At 44.0% G+C, this 25,681-nt stretch overlaps 1 protein-coding gene across 1 annotated transcript in view; it reads left to right on the top strand.

The window, feature by feature from the left end:
- NNT (nicotinamide nucleotide transhydrogenase) overlaps window positions 1–25,681 on the top strand; it is a 70,935-nt gene that overhangs the window by 7,450 nt on the left and 37,804 nt on the right. Inside the window, exons 3-11 of the mRNA XM_090276132.1 lie at window positions 585–802; window positions 3,959–4,046; window positions 6,075–6,163; window positions 7,398–7,585; window positions 18,921–19,054; window positions 19,321–19,512; window positions 20,042–20,195; window positions 23,553–23,714; window positions 24,686–24,796. Coding sequence (XP_090132258.1) covers window positions 585–802; window positions 3,959–4,046; window positions 6,075–6,163; window positions 7,398–7,585; window positions 18,921–19,054; window positions 19,321–19,512; window positions 20,042–20,195; window positions 23,553–23,714; window positions 24,686–24,796 — 1,336 coding nt within the window. The remainder of the gene's footprint in view (window positions 1–584; window positions 803–3,958; window positions 4,047–6,074; window positions 6,164–7,397; window positions 7,586–18,920; window positions 19,055–19,320; window positions 19,513–20,041; window positions 20,196–23,552; window positions 23,715–24,685; window positions 24,797–25,681) is intronic.

Below are 25,681 nucleotides of genomic sequence, written 5' to 3'. Positions count from 1 at the left end.
GAGTTTATGGTAGCTTTTTGCTTAAATCCAATTGAGTGGTACTTTGATTGCATCCATCCATAAATAAAGATCCATCTGGAATATTAAAGTGACAAAAATCTCTATATATGACCAGGAGGTTTTAGTTTTTAATGTTCTTAACTTCTCAATACTCCACATGTTTGTGCTTGTCAAAAATTAGCAAGAATTGAGTCTTTGAATACACAACCAAAACTTCCTGTTTATTACAACGTCTCTTAATCGTACTGGAGTCATGGGTTGGGGAGGACAGGCTTGTTGCAGAACCTGCATGTTTTTTCCCTGCCCTGTAGTTCACTGTCCCAGTGAACCTGTCCCAGCACTATTTTAAGTGATCCGTGCCCTTGACTCCACCCAGTGTGTGTGTAGCTCATCGGTCAGAGGAAAGGGAGATCTTTGCGGCCTTACCCTGTGTGAGAATTTAGTCAGAAATTTATTACTGAAAGATCACTTCTGGAATATTAGTTCCATCATGGCATATTATTTAAATTGTCTTCTTTACTTAAAAATGTGATAAAGGTATTTGCATATTTAATTGGTGACTTGACTTTTTTTTTTTCTCCCAGGTGCGGGCCCCCATGCCTAATCCAACATTAAACAGTCATGAAGTTGATCTTTTAAAGACATCGGGGACACTGATTAGTTTTATTTATCCAGCGCAAAACCCAGACTTGCTAGATAAACTTTCCAAAAGAAAAACGACAGTTTTGGCGATGGACCAGGTTCCGAGAGTCACAATTGCTCAGGGCTATGACGCGCTGAGCTCCATGGCCAACATTGCTGGGTAGGTTCCTTTCTATTTCAGCTGAACGAGAGGAGAACAGCATTACAGATACATGCTTCCCGGAGCTGTTCGCTCTTACAGTGATTTTGCCTGTAACGACGGTGGGAGGGTGCAGCCTTTGGAGAGCGCGCTGATCTTCTTGTTAAGACTCATTTTGTTTCCCAGTCAGCAGAGAAGAGATGGTTCTCTGTGTTCTGCCGCCTTTTTAACCTTCAGGGTGGAAGATGAGTAATATTTCTCTCCAGGAAAGGAAGTGACTGACATCATTTGTAAGAGGAATTTACTGTATTTCATACATGTGTGCAGACATATATATTAGTTTGAAATAGCTATTTTCCAGTGTTATTGAGATCTAATTGATTTATAACATTGTGTACATTTAAGGTATAAATCTAATGATTCGAATTATGTATCTGTTGTGAAATGATTGCCACAATTAGCCTTGTTAACATAAATTGCTCTTCCTATAGGTCGAAAATGGTTGGATATTGGCAGTTTCATATGTTTCAATCAAATATATACATATTGGCCGATTTCAGCATTTTAATTAGGTTTTGCTCCAGTAGATTCATAAGATCGTGAGTGAATAGGGAAGATGTGTGCACGTGAAGAATTTCAGCTGGTGTTAAAACCTACATTAGTAACTGAAGGGGGACTGACTGTTGCCTCTGACCTCTAAGGCCAGCAGGCAGTAAACGTCATTTGCCCTGCGGCTCTGATGCCTCATGCCCGCTGCTGGGAGAGCCCGGTGGGGAGGGGTCCTGGCCACAGCCCAGTCTGCTCCGGGGCCCGGGCTCTGCGCAGTCCCACCCACTGTCGTGGGGGTGACAGGAATAGCCCTGTGAGTGTGGCCTGGTGCTCACTCGGCTGAGAGAGGGCAAAGATCTGGAAACCAGAGGGAGCTTAGGAAATCAGCTCATCTAGGAAACTAGTTGGATGAGATGTGCAGCAGGAAAACCATTAGCAGTGAGCCTGCTAATGTGAACGAGGCACCGACAAATGAAAACGTTAAAAAAAGAAAACATTGCTTGAGGAAAGACTAATGTGAATAAAGCCTAAGGCATGAGCTGGGCGTGTTCTTAGGTCTTTATCTTAGGAATAGGATGTCAGCTGTGCCTCAGATTCCGCTGGGGGTTTTAGCTGCTCACCTGGGATGTGAATGAGATCCATAAACAAAAATGACAAAGCAAAAACTGTTTTGTTGTCCTTAACATAATATGGCAAATGGTTGGTTTAAAGATATGTATTTTTTTGTGATATAAGTTATATACCAAGGAACAAAATAAACCTTTGCCATATTCATTCAGTTTGCGGAAGAGTTACGTCAATATAATGAGGGACGTAAACTTTTATATAGAAGACGTACGGTGTAAACTTTGAAGGGGACTGTTGATGTTGTGTGAAATGTACATTTCGGAAAGGTTGTCAAGATCAGTAGCTCTAGACGAGTGGTTTTCAGCTGCAGAGTCTTTTGAGCAAATGAAATACGATGAGGCAAAGGAAACAAACCCACTAAGAACAGAGAGGCCTTCGCTGAACTGAGGGATGGCGGGCTGTCCAGAAACAGGTCTCTCCTCCCTCCCACGCACTAGGGCCCCAGAGTCGGCTGGACTTTGAACCTTGGGGGAGACATGGAGCACAGGTTAAAGAATCACCGTTTATGTCCTGTGCTGAAATGTGCAAAGGGTGCAGTTTGAGGCGTATTGTCTAGTATCCTTATCACACATCATGTGATAAATCATTTTCGGTCTAAATCACTACACGCGTGCGCACGCGTGCACACACACACACGGCCATACGACACTGAAGACACGTTCCTTTCAGTTCGCTGATGTTCATTCTGAGCTTTGTTGCTGTCACCAAAAACAAGCCCACCTTCCCCTTCCCCGCATCTATGTTTTCTCGTACATTTCCTGTGTAATGAACATTATTTTTTCTGTATAACAACTGCATCTTTTAAAACATTAATTCCCCAATTTAATTTCTTTCAATGGCCTTTGAATCTTTATCATATTTGCTCTTTGAAAATGTCTATCATAAGAAATAGACGAAGAAATCAGGTAATCTCTAAAATATTATTTTCCTGCTTTTAATATAACTGAACTTAAAACAGTGCATGCTTTTGCACCAATTATTATGCCAGGCAACATTTATTTTATAAAAATACGAGTGAGGAAAGGTTTTATTGTCAGCTAGTAGGTGGAGCTTTTCATTTAATAGTTGAATTATAATATGAAGCTAGAGTGTGTGTTACTGAGATTGTGTAAAAGTGCCTTTTAAGTATAAAATGGTGTGACAATGAAATTAATGTGTTAAAAATATCCTATTAAAGGAAAGATGGTATATTGTACTAGTTTTTATGGCATGGAGTGTGTGTTTAGCTAAGAACACTGATGGTTACCAAGCATTTCTTGTGACAGGCTTTAGGTAAGTGCTTTACCTGCATTACCTCATGTAGTCCTCACGACAACATTAAGAGATGCTCTTTTTTGTCCCCCTTATACATGAGAATTTAAGAAATGTGCCCAAGGTCACCAAGCTAGTCAGTGGGAGAACTGGACTTGAACTCAGGTCCCTCTGTCTCAGAATCCCATGCCTTCAACCATTAGAGGTCAAGGCGGGTGTTTTCTTGTTTTGTTAGGCGGTTGGAATTGGAATTGTATTATGTACAAGAATACAGCAAATCTAATTTTTTTAATTTAAAAGTTTTCCTCCTGTTATGAAAATACTGTGTCATCACCAAAGGAAATTTGGACAATAGAATAAAGTAAAACAGGGTTTGAAATACCTGTGATCCCAGCACCCAAAGAAAAGCACTGTGAGCATTTTCTTGTCTTTCCTTCACTTTTTCTTTTTTTAAAATGAAGACTTTGGGCAAGTCTCCTCATTTCTCTGGGTCTCAGTTTCCTTACCCGTAAAACGAAGATAATAATTGTACCTACCCATCTGATTGTTGTGAAGATTAAAGTCCTAAGTATATCTACAGCCTTGGGAAGTGTTTTTGACACACAGTAGGTCTTCTATAAAATGTTAGCTATCATTCTTTGATGATTAAATGGTAATGGATGATGTATGATGATATATGAGCCTGCCTACCGTCTTTCACTTTATGGAATTATTCATGCATTTGTTTCTCTTCTTTCTTTCTTTTTAAAGTTATAAGGCTGTTGTACTAGCAGCAAATCATTTTGGACGCTTTTTTACCGGTCAGATCACAGCGGCCGGAAAAGTCCCTCCAGCGAAGGTAAGTAAACCTTTCCGCATTCCTCCAGAGTATGAATTAACGAGTGGCAAGGGTGTGCAGAGGTCTAGAAGACAGCTGTGTCACCGGTGCCATTACGGTTCCTTCACACTGATGACGGTGTGGCCCATACAGACATGGGGCAGAGGGCCAGAGCTGCTTCAGGTTGCTTGAGAAAAAAAGATTGTTGACATTTGTAGACATTCTCGTCTTTTTCTGTTTCTGACTTACTACTTCCTAACTTGAATTCTTGAAGGGATTTTGGGTAACTTGTTCTGTGTAGCCTGTTTATTACTATTTTTTAAAAAAGCTTCAAGATACCATGCAGCAAATTCTCGATTTCCCAATTATTGCGACAGTTTGGTTCCTTGAAAAGATTGTCTTTGTTTCCTCACTTTTTGCTAAATTTTGGGTCATGAGGATGGGAAATGGGAGGTGGTGTGATCAGAATATTTGGCCAGGGGAAGGGTGCGGTTTCTTTAATCTAAATTGGGAGCAGAGCTGAGAGTTGAGGGGGGGTGGCAAGGTGGAAGAGTAGGTTACGTTGTGACCCCAGCCCCCCCAACCCTTCCTGCGTGCAATGATGATATAAGCCCGTCAGAAGGTACAGGAAACAGGGCTGTAACTGTTGTCACCTACTGACAGAGTGTACCTGTCTGAAGGGTGCCGGGTCACTTGGTGCGTCCTGCTTTTCCGTAATTTGTCATTATTAACCCCGAGTTCACACACAACGTAAACCGCCTAGGAAAATGAAAAAGAGACTATAGCAGCTTTGAGAATTCTAGTTAATTGCTTTAAAAACAGGCCCAAGTGGAGAGAGTGTTAAGTGTTTCAAGTGGAGAGAGAGAGTATGTTTCTTTGGTAAGATCACATTGCTTTATTCTGGTGCCGTTCCCACTTTTAAATTGTGGGGTCTTTTTCCAGAGCCGATTTGTTCTCTCTGGTCCCTCTTTGTTACTTTTCCTGTAGACTCACTCCTGCCTTCCATTAAGAGCAATTCATAAGATTTTTGAGACCCTGCCTGGGGTCACTGGAGTGTGGTTAGACCAGTCTAGGGTTCTTAGAGGGGGAGGGTGTGGGCACCATGGGTGGGTAGGGATTTATGACCTTCACTGTTTCTATGGGTGCCATTCTCTCTTTTTCCTCTCTTCCCTCCCTCCCTCCCTCCCTCCCTTCCTTCCTTCCTTCCCTCCCTCCCTTCCTTCCTTCCTTCCTTCCTTCCTTCCTTCCTTCCTTCCTTCCTTCCTTCCTTCCTCCCTCAACAAGGAATTGCCTTCAATGGACTGGGAAGCATAATAGGGCTTTTCTCTGACGGCTTATTCCACACCGGAGCCAGCATTGTTCTTTATTTCTTAGAAGGCAGGGGAGACTCTTGTTTCTGAGGAATTCTTTGGTTTCCTTGGCTCTGATCCTCCCTTGGTTAGGGAGATTAAGGACATGGCTTTGTAGTTCAGGTGCAGTTCATTCTGAATGGTTCAAAATTAGGTGGTTGATTACCTGCTCTTCTTTTCAGAAGCATTTGAGCTCAACGTCGGGGTGGGAGTAGATGTTTCCCCAAAGTTGTACCCATCTTTGAAACTTACTTTGGTATTTTATGAACTTAGTAAAATTCAACCATTTTTGGGGTGGTGGGAGTGGTGGTAGCAGAATACTACCAAGGAATGAGAGTAGAAGCAGCTTGTATACCGTGTGGAAGAAGCTGTGAACCTTTAACACATATAATAATTCTGACCTTGCTGGACATAGTTTTTACCCTGAGATGCTGATTGTCAGGCTATTTTTAGTGACGGTTGTTGGCCTTCGCCAGGAGTGTTCCTTTGATAAATTAAAAAAGAACAGCGGCCTTCAGTTCAGGAGTTGTGTGTCCGCTCAGTACGCTCCGTGGGGGCTGGTCACCGCCGCCAGCACTGCCTGGTTTATTACTGAGTGCGAGCCGTGTCCTAGGCACTGAGAGTTATTAGCAGATGAGTGTTCGTAACCAGTGGATAATGAACTTGATTGAAAACATATCGGTTCTGCCCTCCTTCCTAGATTCTGATCATTGGCGGGGGCGTTGCTGGCCTGGCCTCCGCGGGCGCAGCCAAGTCCATGGGGGCGATTGTTCGAGGATTCGACACGAGGTGGGTGCTTTACAAACATATCGTTTTGAATTAATCTCATTTCATTAAAAATAGTAGCAATTTCTTAAACTGCTTAAAGAGCTGTATCCCTTTGGCTAAAAGCAATAGAAGACATCAACTCCGATTGGCTTCAGCTGTTATAAAATGTATCCTTTGTTATAAAATGTATCCTTCCTCCTCCATGAGAACCCGTGGGAAGGACTGACTTCCCTTTGAGGCTGGAGTCAGCAGTGCGGGCCAGGGCCAGGGCCTCCCTGGCTCTCTCTGCTGTCCTCTCGGCTTCACGTGCCAGCAGGAAGGGAGAGGACCTCTTGTTCAGCCATGTCCTTCCCTCCTTTCTGCCCAGCCCTTCGTGTCCTAGCCTTTGGGCCTACTCCCTGACCATGACAGTGGCCAGGGACGGGTGGGCACAGACCACAGTTTCCCAGGGTTCCCTGATAGCAAGAATTATCTGCAGCTCCTGCTGAGAACATAGCATCTGGCCTCTCTGCTGGAGATTGCGATCGAACAGGTCTGGGAGGGGGCCTGGGGATTTGAATTTTTAAAAGGGAGCTGGAGTGATTGTTGTCACTAGGGGAGTTTGGGGTTCACGGTAGGACAGGTGTTGGTGAGTTAAACACACCCTTCACCACAGAGCTGAGATCTCTATTGGCTCTGGTTTTCCAACTGGTACGCAAATGCTTGGCCCCCATTGTTTTTTTAAAAAAATTGAGTGTATTTTTACATAGTTGGAATGTCTTGGCTCTTTACAGTTACACCATCTACAGATTGCTTTTTTCAAACACAGTTTAATTAGGACTAGGGGCAGAAATCATTTTGGTAAAATATGTCTAAGTGAAAGAGTCACTTATATGGGAAAAGTCCCCATAAGTCAGAACATTTATAAATGAAAACCTCCACTTGAGTGATTTGAGTGAAGTCCAATTCTGATACAGGTCAGATTTCAAGTCACCGTTGAAAGGGGGGTCACAAAAACCACAGCGGGTTCCTGAAGTTGCAGTTCCTTTTGTCATTTGACTAAGGAGTTCCCGTAGTTTCTTTTTTTCTCAAGATCAGAAAAAGCATGACCTCTCTTTAGAAACACAGTGAAACAGTTCAGTCAGAGACCTCAAAAGAAAGCCTTCCCTTTTGAATATATACAGCCTTTTCTTTCTAAAAAAGTGTATGTCATCGAGGCTCTTGAGTCTGTAGTCAGGGCCTCACCGGACCCCTGCCTTCCCTCCGATGATACCAGGGCTGCAGCTTTGGAGCAGTTCAAGTCTCTGGGCGCCGAGCCCTTGGAGGTGGACGTGAAGGAGTCCGGCGAGGGACAAGGGGGCTACGCCAAGGAGATGTCCAAGGAGTTCATCGAGGCTGAAATGAAGCTGTTTGCGCAGCAGTGCAAGGAGGTGGACATTCTCATCAGTACCGCGCTCATTCCAGGTGAGTGCCGGTCCCGGCCCCGCGGCGGCGCTGCTGCAGCTCCTGCCGGTAAAGGCGGCTTTGCTTTCTAGAAAACGGGGAGGCCCAGGACAGGCAGAAAAGGCCAGATCGCGGCAGCCCCGAGAGAAAAACGGTCATTAATAAGTTGGTATATTCGCTTCCAGTCTCTTTTTCTGTGTATGTTTTATCTGTGTTCATAGATCACATTCTATGAGCACAGATATGTTTGTACATAAAAAGATTATAGTTGTACATAATTTCCTCTGCTTACACCCTTGATCAATTGGTTTTTAATTTCTTTCTGTTCTCTTTGGTAAGATGCTACCTTTTTATTGTAGGAAATTCAAACAGTACTGAAAAATAGGGAGAAAAAGTGCAGATCTGAAGTCCCACCAGAGATGACCATTATTAATATTTTGATGATCATTTTTCCATATGTGTGAGAAGAAGAGAAGGGAGCTGTGTGTGTATGTGTGTTTATTTATGGGATTTCCAGTATATATATATATATATATATATATATATATATATATATATATATATATTTTTTTTTTTTTTTTTTACTAAAGGACATGGCACTTTCTTACTTTCCAAGTTTTTCCTTTGATATGTTTGGTTTTTGCAACCAAATTGGGAGCTTTTTTGACGTCAGGAATTACTTTCCAGTCCATTACTACATCCTCTTCTAAAGAGTGTTGTTCACTCAATAAATGATAGCAAACCAATAGGCATGTATTAATTAACAAACACTAGCTTGATCTAGCAAGATTTGGGAGTGGAGAAGCTCACCTTTTATATTCTTACTCTTCTCCTGTTCTTGTGTTACTGACTAATGAATACCATGCTGACTCTGTTTTCCTTTCTGAAAGAAAGGGGGGCAGTAATGAGAGCTTATGGGGTTCATGGTTCCTGCTGTTCAGTCCTACCAAAGGAGCCTCACCCTCTCTAGGGAACTGTGGTAAATTCGAGGTTGCTTTGTCATGAGGTCCCGGGGGAGGAGAAGTTCTCTTCTGTCCCCTCCCGCCACCAAGCCTGGCTATGGTAGACCCAGGGGCAGGAAGTATATCATATCTATCAGCTTTGTCGGAGAAAACGTGCCTCCCAAGCTTCTCTTTCTGTCCTCTGTGTGTCCAGGTGACGTCTGATAGGTGGGATAGTCTCTCCAGATACCCCTGTCCCACCAGAGCTGGCCGAGGTGCGCAGCCGGGAAGGGGGCCCACAAGACTCCACCCATCAAAGATGTTGTGAGTGTAGACAGGAGGCCTGCAGGTGGGTGCGAGTCAGGCCAGCCGGGGCCCAGGGAGGTGTCTTTGACATCTGCCAGAGGAGAGCACTTCAGGATCTGTCCTTCTGTGGCTCCTGGCTCGGCTGTGGCGCAGGTGGCTTTGGAGGAGGGATGGGGGGGCCTTGCTGTGTGCCATCTGACCTTGGACGGCGAGTGGCTGCTGCAGGTGTTGGTGAGAGGAGTCCGAGCCGACGGGCTGTGTCCAGTGGCCAGCAGAGGGCGCCGAAGCCTGTGTTCGTGGGGTCAGCCAGCCCTTACTGAAGCACTGAGGCTCGTTTGGGCACAGTGTACAGAATTGTCATTGATCATAAAGCTCTAGGTGAGCGACAGAACTCAGGACTTCTCATCTGAAACCCCTATATCCACTTTCGACCCCCCCCCCATAGTATCTTATTATCATTAAAAAAAATTTCACCTGAGGATATGCTTACTGGTTTTAGAGGGAAAGGGAGGGAAGGAGGAAAGGAGAGAGAGAGGAAGAAACGTTGATGCGGAAGAGACACATCGATTGGTTGCCTCCTGTATGTGCCCCAACCGGGGATCGAACCCACAACCTAGGTGTGTGCCCTGACCAGGGATTGAACTCGCAACCTTTTCATGTATGGGACAACACTCCAACCAACTAAGCCATCAAGCCAGAGCTGTTATTTATTTATTTTTTTTAAGTAGTTTATAGTAAGTAAACTTTAGTAGAAGCTCAAGTTGTATAACAAGCTTTTTTTAAAAATTGATTATAGAGAGAGGAAAGGGGAGAGGGAGAGAGAGAAACATCAATTTGTTGTTCCTCTTATTTATTCGTATACTGGTTGATTACCCTGGCTGGTTTGGCTCAGTGGATTGAGCGTCGGCCTGCGAGCTAAGTGTCGCTGGTTCGATCTTCCAGTCAGGGCATATCAGAGAAGGAAAACTCTGACTCCAAAAAACCTCCGCTGCCTTGCGGCATACCTCTTCAGGGGAAAGGCTAAGGGAGTAAACCCCGACAGAAAATCCGGAGCCGGAGTCCCTAAGGCGGTTTGACGTTGTAGTCAACACCGGCAACTCCTGCGGCGCACCTGAAGCCAAGCTGTATTGACTCCGTCTTTCCCTTGGACCCTTCAGCTGCGAAGAGAGGGGGGGTCTGCTGCATGGGCAACAGCAGACCCTCCATATCACCCTGCCCAGGCTCTGTAGCTTCAGCTTCACTGGAGAGGACACTCCAGCGTCATCGCAAGATGTCGATTCAACACGGGAGGAGACAGATACCGTGTCACTCCCGAGTCGGACTGCACAGCCATTCTCGGCGGTGCAGATAGACTCTTAAGAAGCTACACCATCGTCTCTCGAGACGGACGGCTGCCGACCGACCGACTGGTTGATTCTTGTATGTGCCCTGACCTGGGGTCAAACCCACAACTTTGGCTCAGGACGATGCTCTAACCAACTGAGCTGCCTGGCCAGGGCCTGTATGACGAGTCTTAAAGAAGACTTGTTGAGAAGTTTTATCAATGTGAAGCTGTCATCTGCCCCAGTGCGTTAAACTTGCGGGGAGACCAGTGCTTCAGTCCAGAGTTTGTACTTGGAGGGCTGATCTGAAAGGGACCTTTCTGGTTTAAAAAAATTTTTTTTTGAAAATCAAAAACGAAAACAAAAAGAAAAAAGAAAAAAAGAAAAGAGAAAATTAGAATATTATAAGGAAGAAGATGATCTTTTCAAAGATCTTTTATCTTCCTGGTGGACTAAAACCAGAAAGCATGAGCCCTAAAAAAAAAAAAAGATTGCAAAGAGTACATACAAGGGGGACCCTCAAAAACCAGAATTATCTCCTGGAGGGTGAGCCCCTTGTAGTACAGGCTTCCCCTGCTGGGTGAGTGTCCTAGGAAGCCATCTGTATCGGTGTGCCAGCTGGTGTTGTTGTGAGAGGCTGCATTTGGCTTTAGTGAATTTTTTTGAAGATCCTCCACATTTGCCCATGTCATGATGGGTGATTTACGAGCGCACCTGCCCACACTGTGCTGAGTGTTCAGCAGTTTTGGACCAAAAAAAGCCAAGACCCTCATGCCCCACCCTCCCTATTCACCTGATCTTGTTCCGAGTGACCTTTTCTCTGTTTCCCTGGATAAAAAAAAATCCTCAAAGAGAAACGCTTTGCTGATGTGGAAAAGGTGAAAGAGAAAAATAGCAGAAGCACTAAAACGCATCAAAATCAATGAGTTCAAAAACTGTGTTGAGCCGTGGAAAAAAGTCTCGATAGGTGTACTGCATCCAATGGAGAGCATTTTGAAGGTGACTGAGGTTTAAACATGTAAGAATAAATACACAACTTTTTATAAAGGAATTCGGGTTTTTTTTGCCCCCCCCCCCCCTGTAAAGGTACAAAGGCCCTTTAAAAACCAGTGCCCTCGGCATTGTCCCTCTGCAGGTTTATGACCCGAGCCTCTGTGTGGGTCACCTGATGGCATCTCTCATCCTGAACGACTTAGAGCAGAAGTTATTCTGAGGTTTTCCTTGTGTTGGATCCAAAGGGGATTAAGTTAAATGTCAGAAGTTCTCTGAGCTGAGATTCCTTAGACTGGGAGCCTCGTGGCTGCGCTGGAGGCCTGGCATGGGGGACAGTGTTGAGAGGGACACAGACCGGTCAGCGAGTTGCAGGCTGCACATCAGCCAGTGGGCCTGAAAACACAGTCATTTTGTATTTGTGGAGGTTGTGTGGGGAACGAAATATTTCTGTAGCCAGCTAATGACTATGCTGCCAGGGATGTTGTACCCCACCCCTGTTCCATCACCTAGACCCTTAGGATGGTGTTAGGTGACAGGTTCAAGGCTAGAACTTCACTTAACGTAGGTAACTTCAGGACAGGGCCCAGAGGAGGGGTGCATTTGGTGGTGCTGTGCCCATGGGGAGAGCTCCCGACCTTCGAGACCACCCTCTGAAAGTAAGGCATCCCTGCTCTCTGGGAACATTCAGGCTGCGCTCCTAATCTTTCCTGCTACGCCTTCTGAGACATGAGAGGTTTTTTTAAAGCATGCCTAGTGTTTTGGAGAGAGACTTCTCATAGTCTGGGAATGTTGGATCAGGAAGAGGTAGAATCGGGCTGGAAAACCTGACCAGTGAGCTCAGGAGGGGCGAGCTGGGGTGGGGGAGGCGGCATTGCAGTGCTTCCGCCCTGAGTGTGGTGGCAGATGTCACCTCGATTCCAGTGGGTGTTGAGTACTGTGGGGCTCACAGCAAGTCTGCCCTGACAGAAACCACCTTTGGAAACAATCATGAGCATCAAGAGGTCTCCTAGCTTCCGTGCTGGCCCCTTGCCCCCCTCAGGTCTTGCCCTCATGCTGTAATTGAACCGTCGCTATTGGAAATCCTGGGGTTCTGTTTGATAACGATGACTGTCTTGGAGCCCTGGGGTTCCCAGCATCATTAGATACAGGCATCTAAAATGACTGGGATCGGACCCCATTACCCTCACGCCCCCCAGCCGGCACTACAAAGTCTGTACTCCTTGGTACAGTATTCCTGACCTTTCCGTTCCTGGTCCTGATTTAGCTTTCGGGCATCATGTTCAACTAATTTATTACTCTCCGGGTCTGATTTCAGTCAGGCTGGCCGCCGTGATGTCCTCAAATAGGCCAAGGACTTCCAGGCCTTCACACATATTGTTCCTTCTCTCATCTTTTGGACTGTGTCCTTGCTGTGCCCTGCCTCTCGAAATCCTACCCAAGTCAGTTACCACTTCCTCCGTAGTTTCTGCCGTCTCCTGCTCAGTAGGAAGCCCTCTGTTGCCTTCATTCATAGCCCTTGGCCTGGGCCTCTGATACCAGCCATTGTCAGTGTCGGTGGCCTTGGCTGCCCTGTGTCCCTGTGCATGCGGCGAGAGTGTTCGCTTTCTCCCATCCTGGCGCGCGCTTCGCACGGAGCCTTGCACACAGTAGTGGCTCAGCTAATGCTGCCGAGCTAATAATCCTGGTATCTTCCTTAGGCCCTGGTTCGTACAATGCCTTTCATTTTCCCAGGGCTAGCCAAGGAAAGGTAGAGAATGCCCTGTTGACTCCAATTTTGGATAGGAACACTGCAGAGGATAATTTAAAACTGGGAAGCTAGTGTTTTCATTTTCCTCGGATGTGTACCCAGAGGTGGATTTGCTGAGTTGCATGGTACTGTTCTTATTGGCCTTCATTGGGTGATGTTTCAGCTGGGTGAACCAGTCTGTGCAGGTGGGCAATGAGGTGCCTCTGGGCTTCCACCTGGATTTCTGCACCAGCCACTAATAAGGCGTGTCTACTTATTGTAATTCTTCTAGTACAGCTCTTCCACCTAAGCACAGCCAGGCCCACCTCTGGAGCAGTTCCTGAGGTCTTTTCTCTTGAGTCTCATGGCCTGGGTGGAAAAAATGAAAATCAGAGCCATGACAAGAGGAGCAGAGGGATGCCCAGCTCAGTGCGAAATTGAGTTCTGAAAATGACATTTCTGAATGTGTGAATCCTGTCGTTCTGAAGGTCTCCACATGCTTCCTTTTGCATTTAGTCAGTGCATTTGATGTTGCTTTAATGAAAGGTTATCCTTGTCTTCCTCGAGCATGTTCATGAGACATGTATTTTGGTTTGGGTAAATGTGTCCTTTAATTTATATTACTAATCTCTTGCTACTCCATTGTTTTAAATAATGTTCTAGTTACAGCAGGGAATTTTTCATGACCTGGTCTAAGTTGATGCCTTCCAGCCCTAGAAGTTAGGAATTTCCCCATTTGATTACATGTCATTGAGTAATTCCAGTAAATAGTGCTAAATTCTCTTTGGACTCATCATAAAATGTTGTGGTCAGCCCATTTCATCTTGGCGTCTTGTCGTTCTTAATATTTTTAGTGTCTTCCTCCTAATTCTTTTCTTTTCTCTTTTGATGTCCTCAAAGTTGTCTGTGAGGGCTTGGTTCTTTCCACGTAAGATAAAATCTGGCAACATGCTGAGTTCAGATGACTGCGTTGGGCTGCACTCATTCAGGGGGTGCAGTGTATTGCACATTGTCTGGTAAGTCATTAGGTGCTGGTGTTTCATTTGAGCTCAGTCGCTCTTTTTGAATTTGGTGCTGTAGAGAGGCCAATGGTATATTCTTTTGCTACACAGCGATAAGTTGTTAAAGCAATTGTTAGAAATGAGTAATTGTTTTCTAGAAGTTTCTAGTTGTAATACTTTCCTAACTGCATCTTAGTATTTGATTAATGAGCAGATGCATGCGTGTGAAAAGACACTATGAACTAAATCACATTTAAGAGTGAATTTGTGCGAATCATGGCCATGATTCCGACAGTGCGTGAGTGAGGCATTCTGTCGGTCTATAGCCAATTCTTGGTGCATGCAGAGATCCAGGGTTACCTCAGACCAATCTGTGGCACCCCTTCTCACCCCAAATAATGGTCACCCAATCAGGACACTGTATAATTAAAAATTTTAGATGAGTGCTTTTAATACCTCAGCTATTATAATAACAAAAGTGTTCACTAACCTTCAAATGCTGATTCTTTTAGGCCTAAAATATTAGACCGCAGAGCTGTAGGTAAAAGTTTTCTTCCCTAGCGAGCCTGTACTTGGTAGGCACTAAATAAGTGTTAACTGAGTCAATGAATGAATGAATGTTTGAATGATGATGGCAAGTGCGTGATGTCCCACCACTGTCTCAACACAAGTACGGAAATAAACCCCCAGCTGGGAGGGAACTGAGTAATCTTACTGGGGAACTTGGTGTCCGTGAACCAGGAGGAACCAAGAAGAATCTCATGAAGTTCAACATCATGTCAAATTTTCTATCCAGTTTGTATTGCGTCAGGAGACACATTAAAATTTTTTTTCTCATGCCGTTATTTTCTATCATAGTTTTTTTGGGGGGGGGTAGCGGGAGAGGGATGGGGGGTGGGTTTGAGGAAATATAACAACCTTGGCCTTTTGGTGTATCTCATCCTTTGTAGGTACATGATAAAATTAACAGAAATGAGCAATCTAAGCGGTAAAGCCCAACGGTGTCTCTAAAAATAACCTTATCTGCCTTTTAAAATGAACTGTTCTGACTTCTTCGACACCTATGTCTTGAAACACCTAATATGCTCACTTGATCTTTTAAAAAAAAATCATTTATTTGTTTGTTTGTTTATTTTGTTTATTTATTTTTAGGGAGAGGGGAAAGGAGAAAGAGAGGGAGAGAAACATCACTGTGTGGTTGCCTCTCACTCGTGCCCCCAACTGGGGACCTGACGTGCAACCGAGTCACGTGCCCTGACTGGGAATCGAACCAGCGACACTTGGTCACTTGATCTTTTATCTTTGTATCCAAGATCTGCTTCAGTCTGTCCCCATAAAGCACAAAGTAGACAACAGATCATCCTTGACCCCTCTACTTAGTGAAAAATGCTATTAATATTTTTCCATTTCCCTCTCAGCATTTTTTTCATGCATTTTATCCTGTTAGAGCAAAATACATCTTTCTTATTTTCTCCATTTAATATTATATCATAAAAATTTCCCCTTAATATGGTGAGTCATGAAGAACCCTTCATAAATAAATACATTTAAATGGTTTTATAGAATTTTCGTGTTTGCATGGACTGTGTTTTATTTAACAGTTCCCTGGAAGCTGGGCTTTTCTTTTTATTTTCAGTCTTTGTCTATTAAAAACAGTGCTCTAACATTTTTCTGTATTATTCCTGTGTCTGGACTTTCATTAAGTTTCTCAGGAATCATCAGATCACAGAGGTGGAGTTACTGCATGAACGGGTAGCCATGTTTTGGCCAGTTGGTATGTGTTCCGTAAACTTCGCTTTCCTGAACAATTGTTGAGTTCATAATCTCACCAACAGACTGTCCAGCTAATTGTTTCATTTCAACAGTTTTATGATTTTTTGACTCTTTCAATTAGAGGAACAAAACCAAGTATCTCACATCTGTACTCACCTTTCTTTGATTCTCACTGAGGGTGGACATTTTTTTCCCCTCATTTGGTTTCCATTTCTCTTTGAAACGACTGTATTGTTGTTCAGTCATCTACTACGATCTTAGTGTTTTGCTTTAATTAAACCTCTATGACCTTTTGATTAAATTTTTGTCATTTATGTTTTTTGGGGGGATTGTCATATATATATTTTTTATATTTAAATCTTTTGATGCTTTCCTCTGTAATTTTCCCCATTGCTTTTAAGTTTAGAAAGTACTTTCTAATCCAAAGACGAGAGAGATCTTCACCAAGGTTTTCTTTTCTTTTTCTTTATGGGTTGATTATCTTAAATTAAAATTAATTTTGATCTATAGAGTGTGGAGTTTAGTTTGAAATATGATATTTCATTTGGGTAGATGCCCCCCTCCCCAATACGTAACTAATTAATTATCTCACTCCCTTTGTTCCTTCCCTTCTGTGATGCCACATTTATCATACGTTACGTTTTGTCACATTAGCCATCAGGGTGAGGTAGTACAATATTTTGAAATTGCCTTCTCAGTCTTTTTCCATCTTTTGAGGATTTGCTCATTTGGACTTTTATGTATTTCCCTGCTTCTTTTTTGGCCCTATGTTTCCCCTTCTGTTTTCAATTTCTATCTCTGCACTTTTCAGAATTTTCAAAAAACTAATCCACATGTGAGTGCTTGAAGGCGGCTGCTCTGTTACATTCATCATCGTATTCACTTTAGCCCTTATGTAATTTTTTAAATTATAAAATTAAAACAGGTTCTTATAGAAAATTTGGGAGATAAGGAAAATCACAATGAAGAAAATAAATTATTCTTAGTCTCATTACTCAAGGATATCCTAGTATTGTTAAACATAATATTATATAGAATTTAATAGAAACTATATAGTGTAATAGTTTATGTATGTATAAGTATACATATATGTGAAACATCATATATGTAGTATATGTTTTATTTTTACTGAATGGGAGCATCCTATACATACTGTTTTGTTGTGTGTGTGTGTGTGTTTAATCCTCACCCGAAGACATGCTTATTGATTTTAGAGAGAGAGGAAGAGAGGGAGAGAAACATCGATTGGTTGCCTCCTGTGTGTACTCTGATTAGGGACCGAATCTGCAACTCAGGCTATTCCCTGACTGGGAATCAAACACATGACCTTTTGGTTTACAGGCTGATGCTTCAAGCAACTGAGCCACACCAGGCAGGGCTGTTGTGTGCTTTTTAAATAATAATTTCATGTCTTAAACATTCCTCTATGACTTAAGTAAACTTCTAAAACTTACCCTCCAGTTATTTGAGTAGACACTAAATAGTCTATTTGAAGGAATATGCTATCTTTTCAAAAGGGGTTGAATTTCAGAGTGGCATGCAAGGGTGTGCTTCCGTGTGTGTGTGTGTGTGTGTGTGTGTGTGTGTGTGTGTGTGTGAAGGGTATCAGCAACTGCAGAACTGTTTTGTGAAGGTTGAATGAGACAAGTCAAGAAGACAGTAGTGGTACATCAGACATTTTCTAGGGACCCTAAATGGCTTTGGCTCCTGGATGTCTCTTAAAATGGGTTGCATTACAGTCCAGGGATGGATCCTTAGCTGTAGATGTCTCAGAAGGAAGGAAGAATCCGGAATTTTGAGGGCAGGAGAAATTACATGCCAGATCAGATTTGTGAGGTCGATGGCCATCACGTTGCTGCAGTTAGAAGACGAGGGGACGGGCCGAGGTGCCAGGGGGATGTGGCCTGAAGACTAGTGTGAGCCACGGCAGCCTGTGACCGCGGGGCACCAGGACGGAGGGACAAGAGCCGGCACGAACAAGAGGCTGGGCGCTAGAGGGGAGGCTCTAGGCCGGAGCTCAGCGGGGAAGGTGATGGCAGGAGACACAGTGTTTCCCTGGCAAGTGCCGGTGAGCACTTTACATCTGCCACCTGCTGTGGCTGCAGCCGGATGGCCCTTGGTTGTAAATCACTGCAAAGCGGAACAGCACAGCCTTTAATTTGGGAAGACTCCTCGGATGTTTGTTCTCGGTATGAGTCTATTTCTAAATGTTTGTTCATTTGTTTTGTTATTTAGATTTCATATGTAAGTGAAATCATGTGGCATTTGTCTTTCTCTGTCAGAATTAATGCACTTAGCGTTATACCTTCTTAGGTCATCCATGTTGCAAATGATAAGATTTTGTTCTTTTTTATGGTTGAGTAATATTCCGTTGTATGTGTGCCATTCATCTATTGATGGACACTTGGGTTGCTTCCATGTCTTGGCTACTGTAAATAATGCTGCAATAACAGGGGTGCATATATTCTTTTGAATTAGTGTTTTGGGATTCTTTGGATAGATTCCCAGAAGTGGGATCGCTGGGTCAAAAGGCAGATTCATTTTTAATTTTTTGAGGAAACACCACACTGTTTCCCACAGTGGCTGCCCCAGTCTGCATTCCCACCAGCAGGGCACTAGGGTTCCCTTTTCCCCACATCCTCGCCACAACTTGTTGTTTGCTGATTTGCTGATGATGGCCATTCTGAGAGGTGTGAGGTGGTATCTCACTGTGGTTTTTATTTGCATCTCTCTGATGATTAATGACGTCAAGCATTTTTTCATGTGTGTATTGGTCATGGCACTTTCTTGACTCTCCTTGAAGTTATCCTGTGTTAAATGAAGGTAGATGAATATAACATGCAGGGAAATCTGATGACATTTGTTAAAATGATTAGGAATCTTCCATTTTGTAGTTCACAAATCACTATTGAATATTTCTTTGTTATTTCATGACTTGTCCAATTTGGGTGCATATAGTTTTCTTAATAGCTTATTATTATGCTTTTTCAAAAAAAAAAACAAGCAAAATGTTTTCCTGCCTGAGAGCTACTGGTTGTGAACCATTTGGGAAGAGTGGCGCTTTGGTCCCCACCTGTGCACACGGCCCCGCCTGCACGCTGCCTTGCAGCTTATGGTCTCATTGCTCCCGTAGGAGCACGACCCGTCCGTGTCCCCTGTGGTAGGAACGTGAGACATCTTGGGGAAGCGTTGCAATTTCAGATATCAGATTCCTGAGTGCCCAGAGACTCCTGTAATACTTGGACTATAGTTTAAAAAACTTATAATTTGTACTGTTTTCTTGGATTTTATTAGGTAAAAAAGCTCCCGTCTTGTTTAGCAGAGAAATGATCGAGTCGATGAAGGAAGGCTCCGTGGTCGTGGATTTAGCGGCCGAGGCTGGCGGGAACTTTGAGACCACGAGGCCGGGAGAACTCTACGTGCATAAGGTACGGCTGCTGCCGCTGCGGTCCGCACGAGGGCGGTCGCTCCTTCACCTGTGGCGAGGAACCGAAGCCTGAAATAAAAAGGCTAAAAATAAAGATCTAGGCACATTTAAGGCTCCCTTTGAAATATGTATTTGTTTGCGAGTATGTGTACTGTATCTATTTATAAAGACAGAGAATTTCAAACCTGAGCCTTGCCCGGGAGTGGGACTTTGGAGGAATGTGAGCTGTTGGTAACAGGCCTTTCTGATGTATTTGTGTCCATTTAGGGGGTTACACACATAGGCTACACAGACCTTCCCAGCCGCATGGCCACGCAGGCCAGCACCCTGTACTCCAACAACATCACCAAGCTCCTGAAGGCCATCAGCCCCGATAAAGACAATTTTTATTTTGATGTGCGAGATGACTTTGACTTTGGTACAATGGGTCATGTCATTAGAGGAACTGTAGTGATGAAGGTGAGTAAAGGGATCTGTCCCTTCCAGAGTTTTCATTTTAAGTTTGTTTTCGGATTTCTGTTCATGGAAGGATCCTGTTTTGGAATTGAGCTAATAAAGTGTGGGTGTGTTGGGTTATGCCAATAAAAATTGTTTAAAAATGCAGAATGATTTAAATATTGCAAAGACATACACACATCTGACACCTAAAACATGCATTGCTTTTGAAAAACAGAAACAAAGAAAACAAAAAATCAGAACTGAACAGAGTAAAAATGAGATTTTCTCAAAGCTGTCTGCTTTTAAGGGGTTGATCTGTATTCTTCCATAAGTGTTCTGTGCAATACTAATTATGTATCTATGCACATATGTGTGATACCAACATTATATATTTATATACACATGCATGATGTGTTTATATGAAATGATAAGTTATGCATTCTTTGAATTTATTTAAATTATTTTTAAAAGAACATTTCCCCCCCCAACATTATATACTTTTGAAATACTGGATTTACTTTAAAAATGCTGTTTGTCTAATTTCTGGTAGGATGGTGAAGTGATTTTCCCTGCTCCCGCACCGAAAAATGTTCCTCAAGGCGCCCCGGAGAAACCGAAGACGGTGGCTGAACTGGAAGCCGAAAAAGCCGCGTCTGTCACACCCTTCAGGAAAACAATGACCACGGCTTCCGCGTACACAGCAGGTGAGGGTCCCCTCCCCAGGGCTTGGTCGTGATTATTTGCATTATAAAGTAATGGAATCATTGTGAAAATTAATGAGTGAAACCCTCAAGCCTGTGTTTGGATTCCATCAGGAACTGGGCCTGTTGGGAGCAATTTTTTATAACTGCGTTATTTGCCCTGCGCCCCTGGAATTGGAGATTTTGTGGGTTTGCCACCCCGGGAGATAACAGGCGCTGGGCTCAGCGCTGGAATGAGTGTGTGTGAAAGAATATACGCACTAATGCTTTCCTTAAAAAAAGCATTTTAAATGTAATTGTTGATATTTTTATCTACATCAACTATAGCGAGTAGCGATGTACATTCAGATTGTGTTGATGTCAACTGCGTAGAAATGGGGTCGGTCGGCAGCCGTCCGTCTCGAGAGACGATGGTGTAGCTTCTTAAGAGTCTATCTGCACCGCCGAGAATGGCTGTGCAGTCCGACTCGGGAGTGACACGGTATCTGTCTCCTCCCGTGTTGAATCGACATCTTGCGATGACGCTGGAGTGTCCTCTCCAGCGAAGCTGAAGCTACAGAGCCTGGGCAGGGTGATATGGAGGGTCTGCTGTTGCCCATGCAGCAGACCCCCCCTCTCTTCGCAGCTGAAGGGTCCAAGGGAAAGACGGAGTCAATACAGCTTGGCTTCAGGTGCGCCGCAGGAGTTGCCGGTGTTGACTACAACGTCAAACCGCCTTAGGGACTCCGGCTCCGGATTTTCTGTTGGGGTTTACTCCCTTAGCCTTTCCCCTGAAGAGGTATGCCGCAAGGCAGCGGAGGTTTTTTGGAGTCAGAGTTTTCCTTCTCTGAGACATGGGGTACTTATTTGTTTATTCGGTGGTTTATAAAACATCAGTTGTGATTATCTGCACAGCTGGGAAAGACTAGGGAAGCAGATGTTTCTGTGGAAAGTAGGCAGTACAACACACGTATGGTCTTGAGTGTTTGACCAACCTTCTAGTCACACATTTAAAAAAAATTCAGTTTTTAAATGCTTGTCTCTTCTTTACAATTTAATATCAATTCCTTTGTGAAAACACTAAAGAATTATCATAACGTACGGATAAATACTCATTCTGGCTACGAATTGTTGAGTCTGAAATAGGGATATTTGATATTACATTGGTTTCTCTCTCATAGAAGGAATTAAACATGTTTAGATCTGCTTAGAGCCGAAACAGAAACAAAACAAAAGCAAACTATAGAAAACCAAGGACCAGCATCAGGCACAGAGAATTCCCGTAGCCTCAGCAGCCCCCCAATTCCCATGTGAGTCCAGATGTTTTCAAGCTAAGTATGTACCTCCTTGAATAAAGAGCAAGTCTCAGCAAAATGACCAGAACACCCTTCAAGTGGTGAACACCGTGAATAAATGGGGCAGTGTCCCCCCCTGCCCTTGTTAACAGAAGACCCCGAATTATTGCAATGTACGTGGCAAGTATTATCGGAAGGACGGTCAGTTGCCCAGTCTCTTGGAGAGTCGTGAGGAAATGCCGTGAGGCGTCTGTCATGGCTTAGTTTTCTAGGGTTTTCTTATGTTGGTTAAGTCACAGTTTATTGCATTTTAATAGCTATGACAATGGCATATTCCAGTGAATAAAAGGATGGCCTTCTATTTGCTTTTTTTAACCTTGAACTTTTTCCTTTGTAATAAAACAAGCATTTTTGTTTTTTTTTTAAAGATTTTATTTATTTATTTATTTTTAGGGAGAGGGAAAGGGAGGGAGAGAGAAGGAGAGAAACATTGATGTGTGGTTGCCTCTCATGCGTCCCCAACAGGGGACTTGGCCCACAACCCAGGCCTGTGTCCTGACTGGGAATTGAATTGGTGACCCTCTGGTTTGCAGGCCGGCGCTCAATCCACTGAGCCACACCAGCCAGGGCAAAACAAGTATTTTTATTGTATATGTGCTGAGGAATGTATTTGAATAGCATGCTTCCAGGAATTTGATTTTCTTTTTTTCTCTTTTTCCTTTTCTCTGCCTTTCTCTTCTTTTTCCTGTGCTATACAGACTATAGAAATAGCACATTTGACATTATTACATGTATTATAGAAAGGATATTAGTTTATTAAACATTTGATAAGAATACCTTCAGATGTGTGATGTCTTTTTCCAGATGAGAACGAAGAGGTTCAATAATTTTACAGATGAGGATACTGTAGCACAGAGAGGTTAAGGAACTTGCCTGAGATCACACACTAGCAAGCAGTAGAGTCGGGATTTGAAACAGGCAGTCTGGCTTAAGAAAAGCTATTCTTAACCAGAGCCCTGTACAGCTTCTCTAAAGATGAACTGGAACAAAACACAAAGTTTTATCTAACTCTCCCTCCAGATGGTTAGCAGGCCCTGCATTAGAAATCTTATGCGTGTGGGAAAATATAAATTAAAACTACAGTCTTATTGAATGATTTAGGGTAAAATTAATATCAATTCCTACATGTTCGATCTGTGCCACTTATAAAGAAACAGTTCTTGTCAAGGGAGAAAAGTACCCTCTTCAGGAAAAGCCAGTTCCAGCTCCCCGGTTCCCATTATCTTTCGGTATCTCCTGACCACTAGGTCACCCTTTCTTCTATCCCAGAACAGCCATCCACATGTTTGCTGGTAGGAGAGGCGATAATTAAAGATGTATGTATGTTCAGAGCTGACTGTTTGTACTCTGCACATTCTTCATTTAATTTGTATTTTTCTTCCCTTCTTTGTACACTCCTGTTTGCTGACTTGGTGCTGAGGCTGGAGCGGACTGCACCAGCCAGCAGTCCGGCCCAGATTTGGGAGCAATTGCAAAACTCCAGCCCGGGTGGGTGGAAGCCATATGTTCCAGGGAGGTGCTGGAGGAGGTGAAATCCTTCTACTCTTTTCAAATCCCTCTTCCTCAGTCAGAGCTGAGGGGACCTAAAATTGGCCTCATGGAAATCGTGTTGTGTAAAGGTTATGTCTTGCCCAGGTAGAAAAAGCTTTGCTAGATCTTCTGTAGACCTGTCATTTTGGAATAAAAACACTTGTATGAACACAGGTGGCATCTTCAGGGAAGGGTACAAGCTACACAAGGGAACATGTGCACATTGTTACTAATGTGACTTGTACGTTTGAATAGATCTGTACAATTCATTTTATTTTGGGGGTTGGTGGTGACGAAGTTGTTTTGTTGGCAATACCTTTTAACCTTGTCTCTGTCCCCTTTCCCAATCATGAAATGCCACAAAAATCTGCTCATTATTGGCAAGAGTGTGGAATCGAAGAGCTTTGACTATTCCACATGTTTGTTTCTATGTGTGTGTGTGGGGAGTTGTATGTGCTTTTAACCGGCTGCCCGCTCACCCTCTTTCCTTCCGCAGGTATCGCTGGGATCCTGGGCTTGGGCCTCGCGGCTCCCAACTTGGCCTTTTCCCAGATGGTGACCACGTTTGGCTTAGCCGGCATTGTGGGCTACCACACCGTCTGGGGGGTGACCCCCGCCCTCCACTCGCCGCTGATGTCTGTGACCAATGCAATCTCAGGTTCGTGCCTCCCCTGCCCTCGTCTCCACTTTCCGTGGGTTATAGAGTGCTGTCCGCGAGGCCTATAAAGTCTGTGTCTGCACGTTGCGTGGCTTGGCATCCAGGCCTGTGGCTGTGGTCTTGGGCTCCCACAGAGGATGGAGCTCGGCTGGGCTGCTTCCATTTCGGGCGGTGCAGGCTGCTGTTGTTTCTTTAGGTTATGATTTCCTTCCAAGAAAGGATTCCTCTGGTAATATTTGGAAACCAGTGTTTCACAGGATCATAGGGGCAACAAGCATCCTTCTGGGCCCTTCTTAGACTCAGCTAAGCATCGAGCCTGGCCCGTCTCTAGTAGGCCACCCTGGCATCAGGGTCACGGAGCTGATAGGATAGGAAACACAGCGGGCCAGCAGGGCAGCATCTGGCGCCTCTCGGTGTGAGCCTTTGCAGAGGCCCCTGCCACCGTCTCCACCGCTGCCTGGGAGCTGTTCCCTTTGGCCCCCAGCGAGGGCTCTGAGGAATGAGGCCCAGTCTGGACAGACGTGGGAGCTGCCCTGCTGGGAAGCAGCCTGGCCCCAGTGGGCTTCTTTAACATTGCCACCGGCATAGCTTTCGGGATAACGTCCGGTTCCAAGAAGCACTGTCCTTCGGAAAGTCCCCAACAGTGGCTTCCGCAGCATGTGTTCTAGTTCGGGAATAGTTCCTTCCAGTTCAGATGGAAGTTATCCTCCAGGGTCCCTTTTTACCATAAGCTGTGTTGTCTAATAACCCTACTGATTTATATCTTTACCAGGGGAACAGATAAAAAGATAAAGGAAGGTCAGATTTTGCGCCAAAGGAGTTTTGTGAACTCTTTGCCCAGAGAGGACTTGAGTGGGAAGGATATGGGATAATTTCCTCCTTTATGAATCTGTGCATGTGTGGCCGGTCACCTGCGATGTTTGATGGGCAGTGTCATCTACCTGTTGACTGCATCGGTGCTTTCTCCGTAGGGCTGACGGCCGTTGGTGGGTTGGCGCTGATGGGAGGACATTTGTACCCTTCCACGACTCCTCAGGTCCTTGCTGCCCTTGCCACGTTCATCTCCTCTGTCAACATCGCAGGTACGGTGGTCGCCGGAGAAGCCACAGTGCTGTTTTTTAAAAAAAAAAATAATTTGTTTATTTATTTTTAGAGAGAGGGAAAGATAGGGAGAAAGAGAGGGAGAGAAACATCGATGTGTGGTTGCCTCTTGTGTGCCCCCAACTAGGGACCTCGCCTGCAACCCAGGCACGTGCCCTGACTGGGAATCAAACCACTGACCCTTTGGTTCACAGGCCATCGCTCAATCCACTGAGCCACACCAGCCAGGGCTGCGATGCTGTTTTGAATGGAGACATGAGAAGCAAATATAAATAATTATAAACTAGCCATTCTGGTTTTAAGACTCTGTGCCTTTAAAAAATGTTTCACTCAGACCGTAAATGCTCTCTATGAGGGAAAATTAGTTATTTTGCCTGTCTGTAATTTTTAGGAACTCTTTTGATAAAACCCCCAGTGCCCCAAACAAACAATAAAATGATGTCTTGCCGCAGGTTAGCTGGCAAGTTATTAATGGATAGTTTGGCATTAAGTGGATGAAGAGCTGTCACCGTAACATCTCTAAATGAGAATAATTTTAACCTCTGTCTCAGCCTCGCCTATGTTTGTTTTGAAAAACTGAAAGCCTAGCACATAATTTGTGCACCAAACTCATTTGATGCTGTTTTGTAGCTAAAAATTCTTTAACGGGCCCAAGAGACTTGGTGCCCGTTGACGTGGTACTTCTATTTTTTATCATTTCCTATAGGGTTTATCAAACAGGATAACCTGTTAGAAAGTAAATCCTGTCCTTTAATGCTTTGAATTCCTAAGCTGTTTACTTGCAGTCATGTGGAAATAGTTGGTTCTGCACCGATAGCAAATTGAGGGGAATTTTTTTTTTCCTCCTTCAATGGAACTGGCTTGAA

This window comes from Furipterus horrens, unplaced genomic scaffold (genome assembly GCF_987537825.1).
Source record: "Furipterus horrens unplaced genomic scaffold, mFurHor1.1.pri manual_scaffold_5, whole genome shotgun sequence".
Lineage (NCBI taxonomy): Eukaryota > Metazoa > Chordata > Mammalia > Chiroptera > Furipteridae > Furipterus > Furipterus horrens.
The sequence above is the reverse complement of the archived record's forward strand: the minus strand, read 5'-3'. Positions and strand labels throughout refer to the sequence as shown.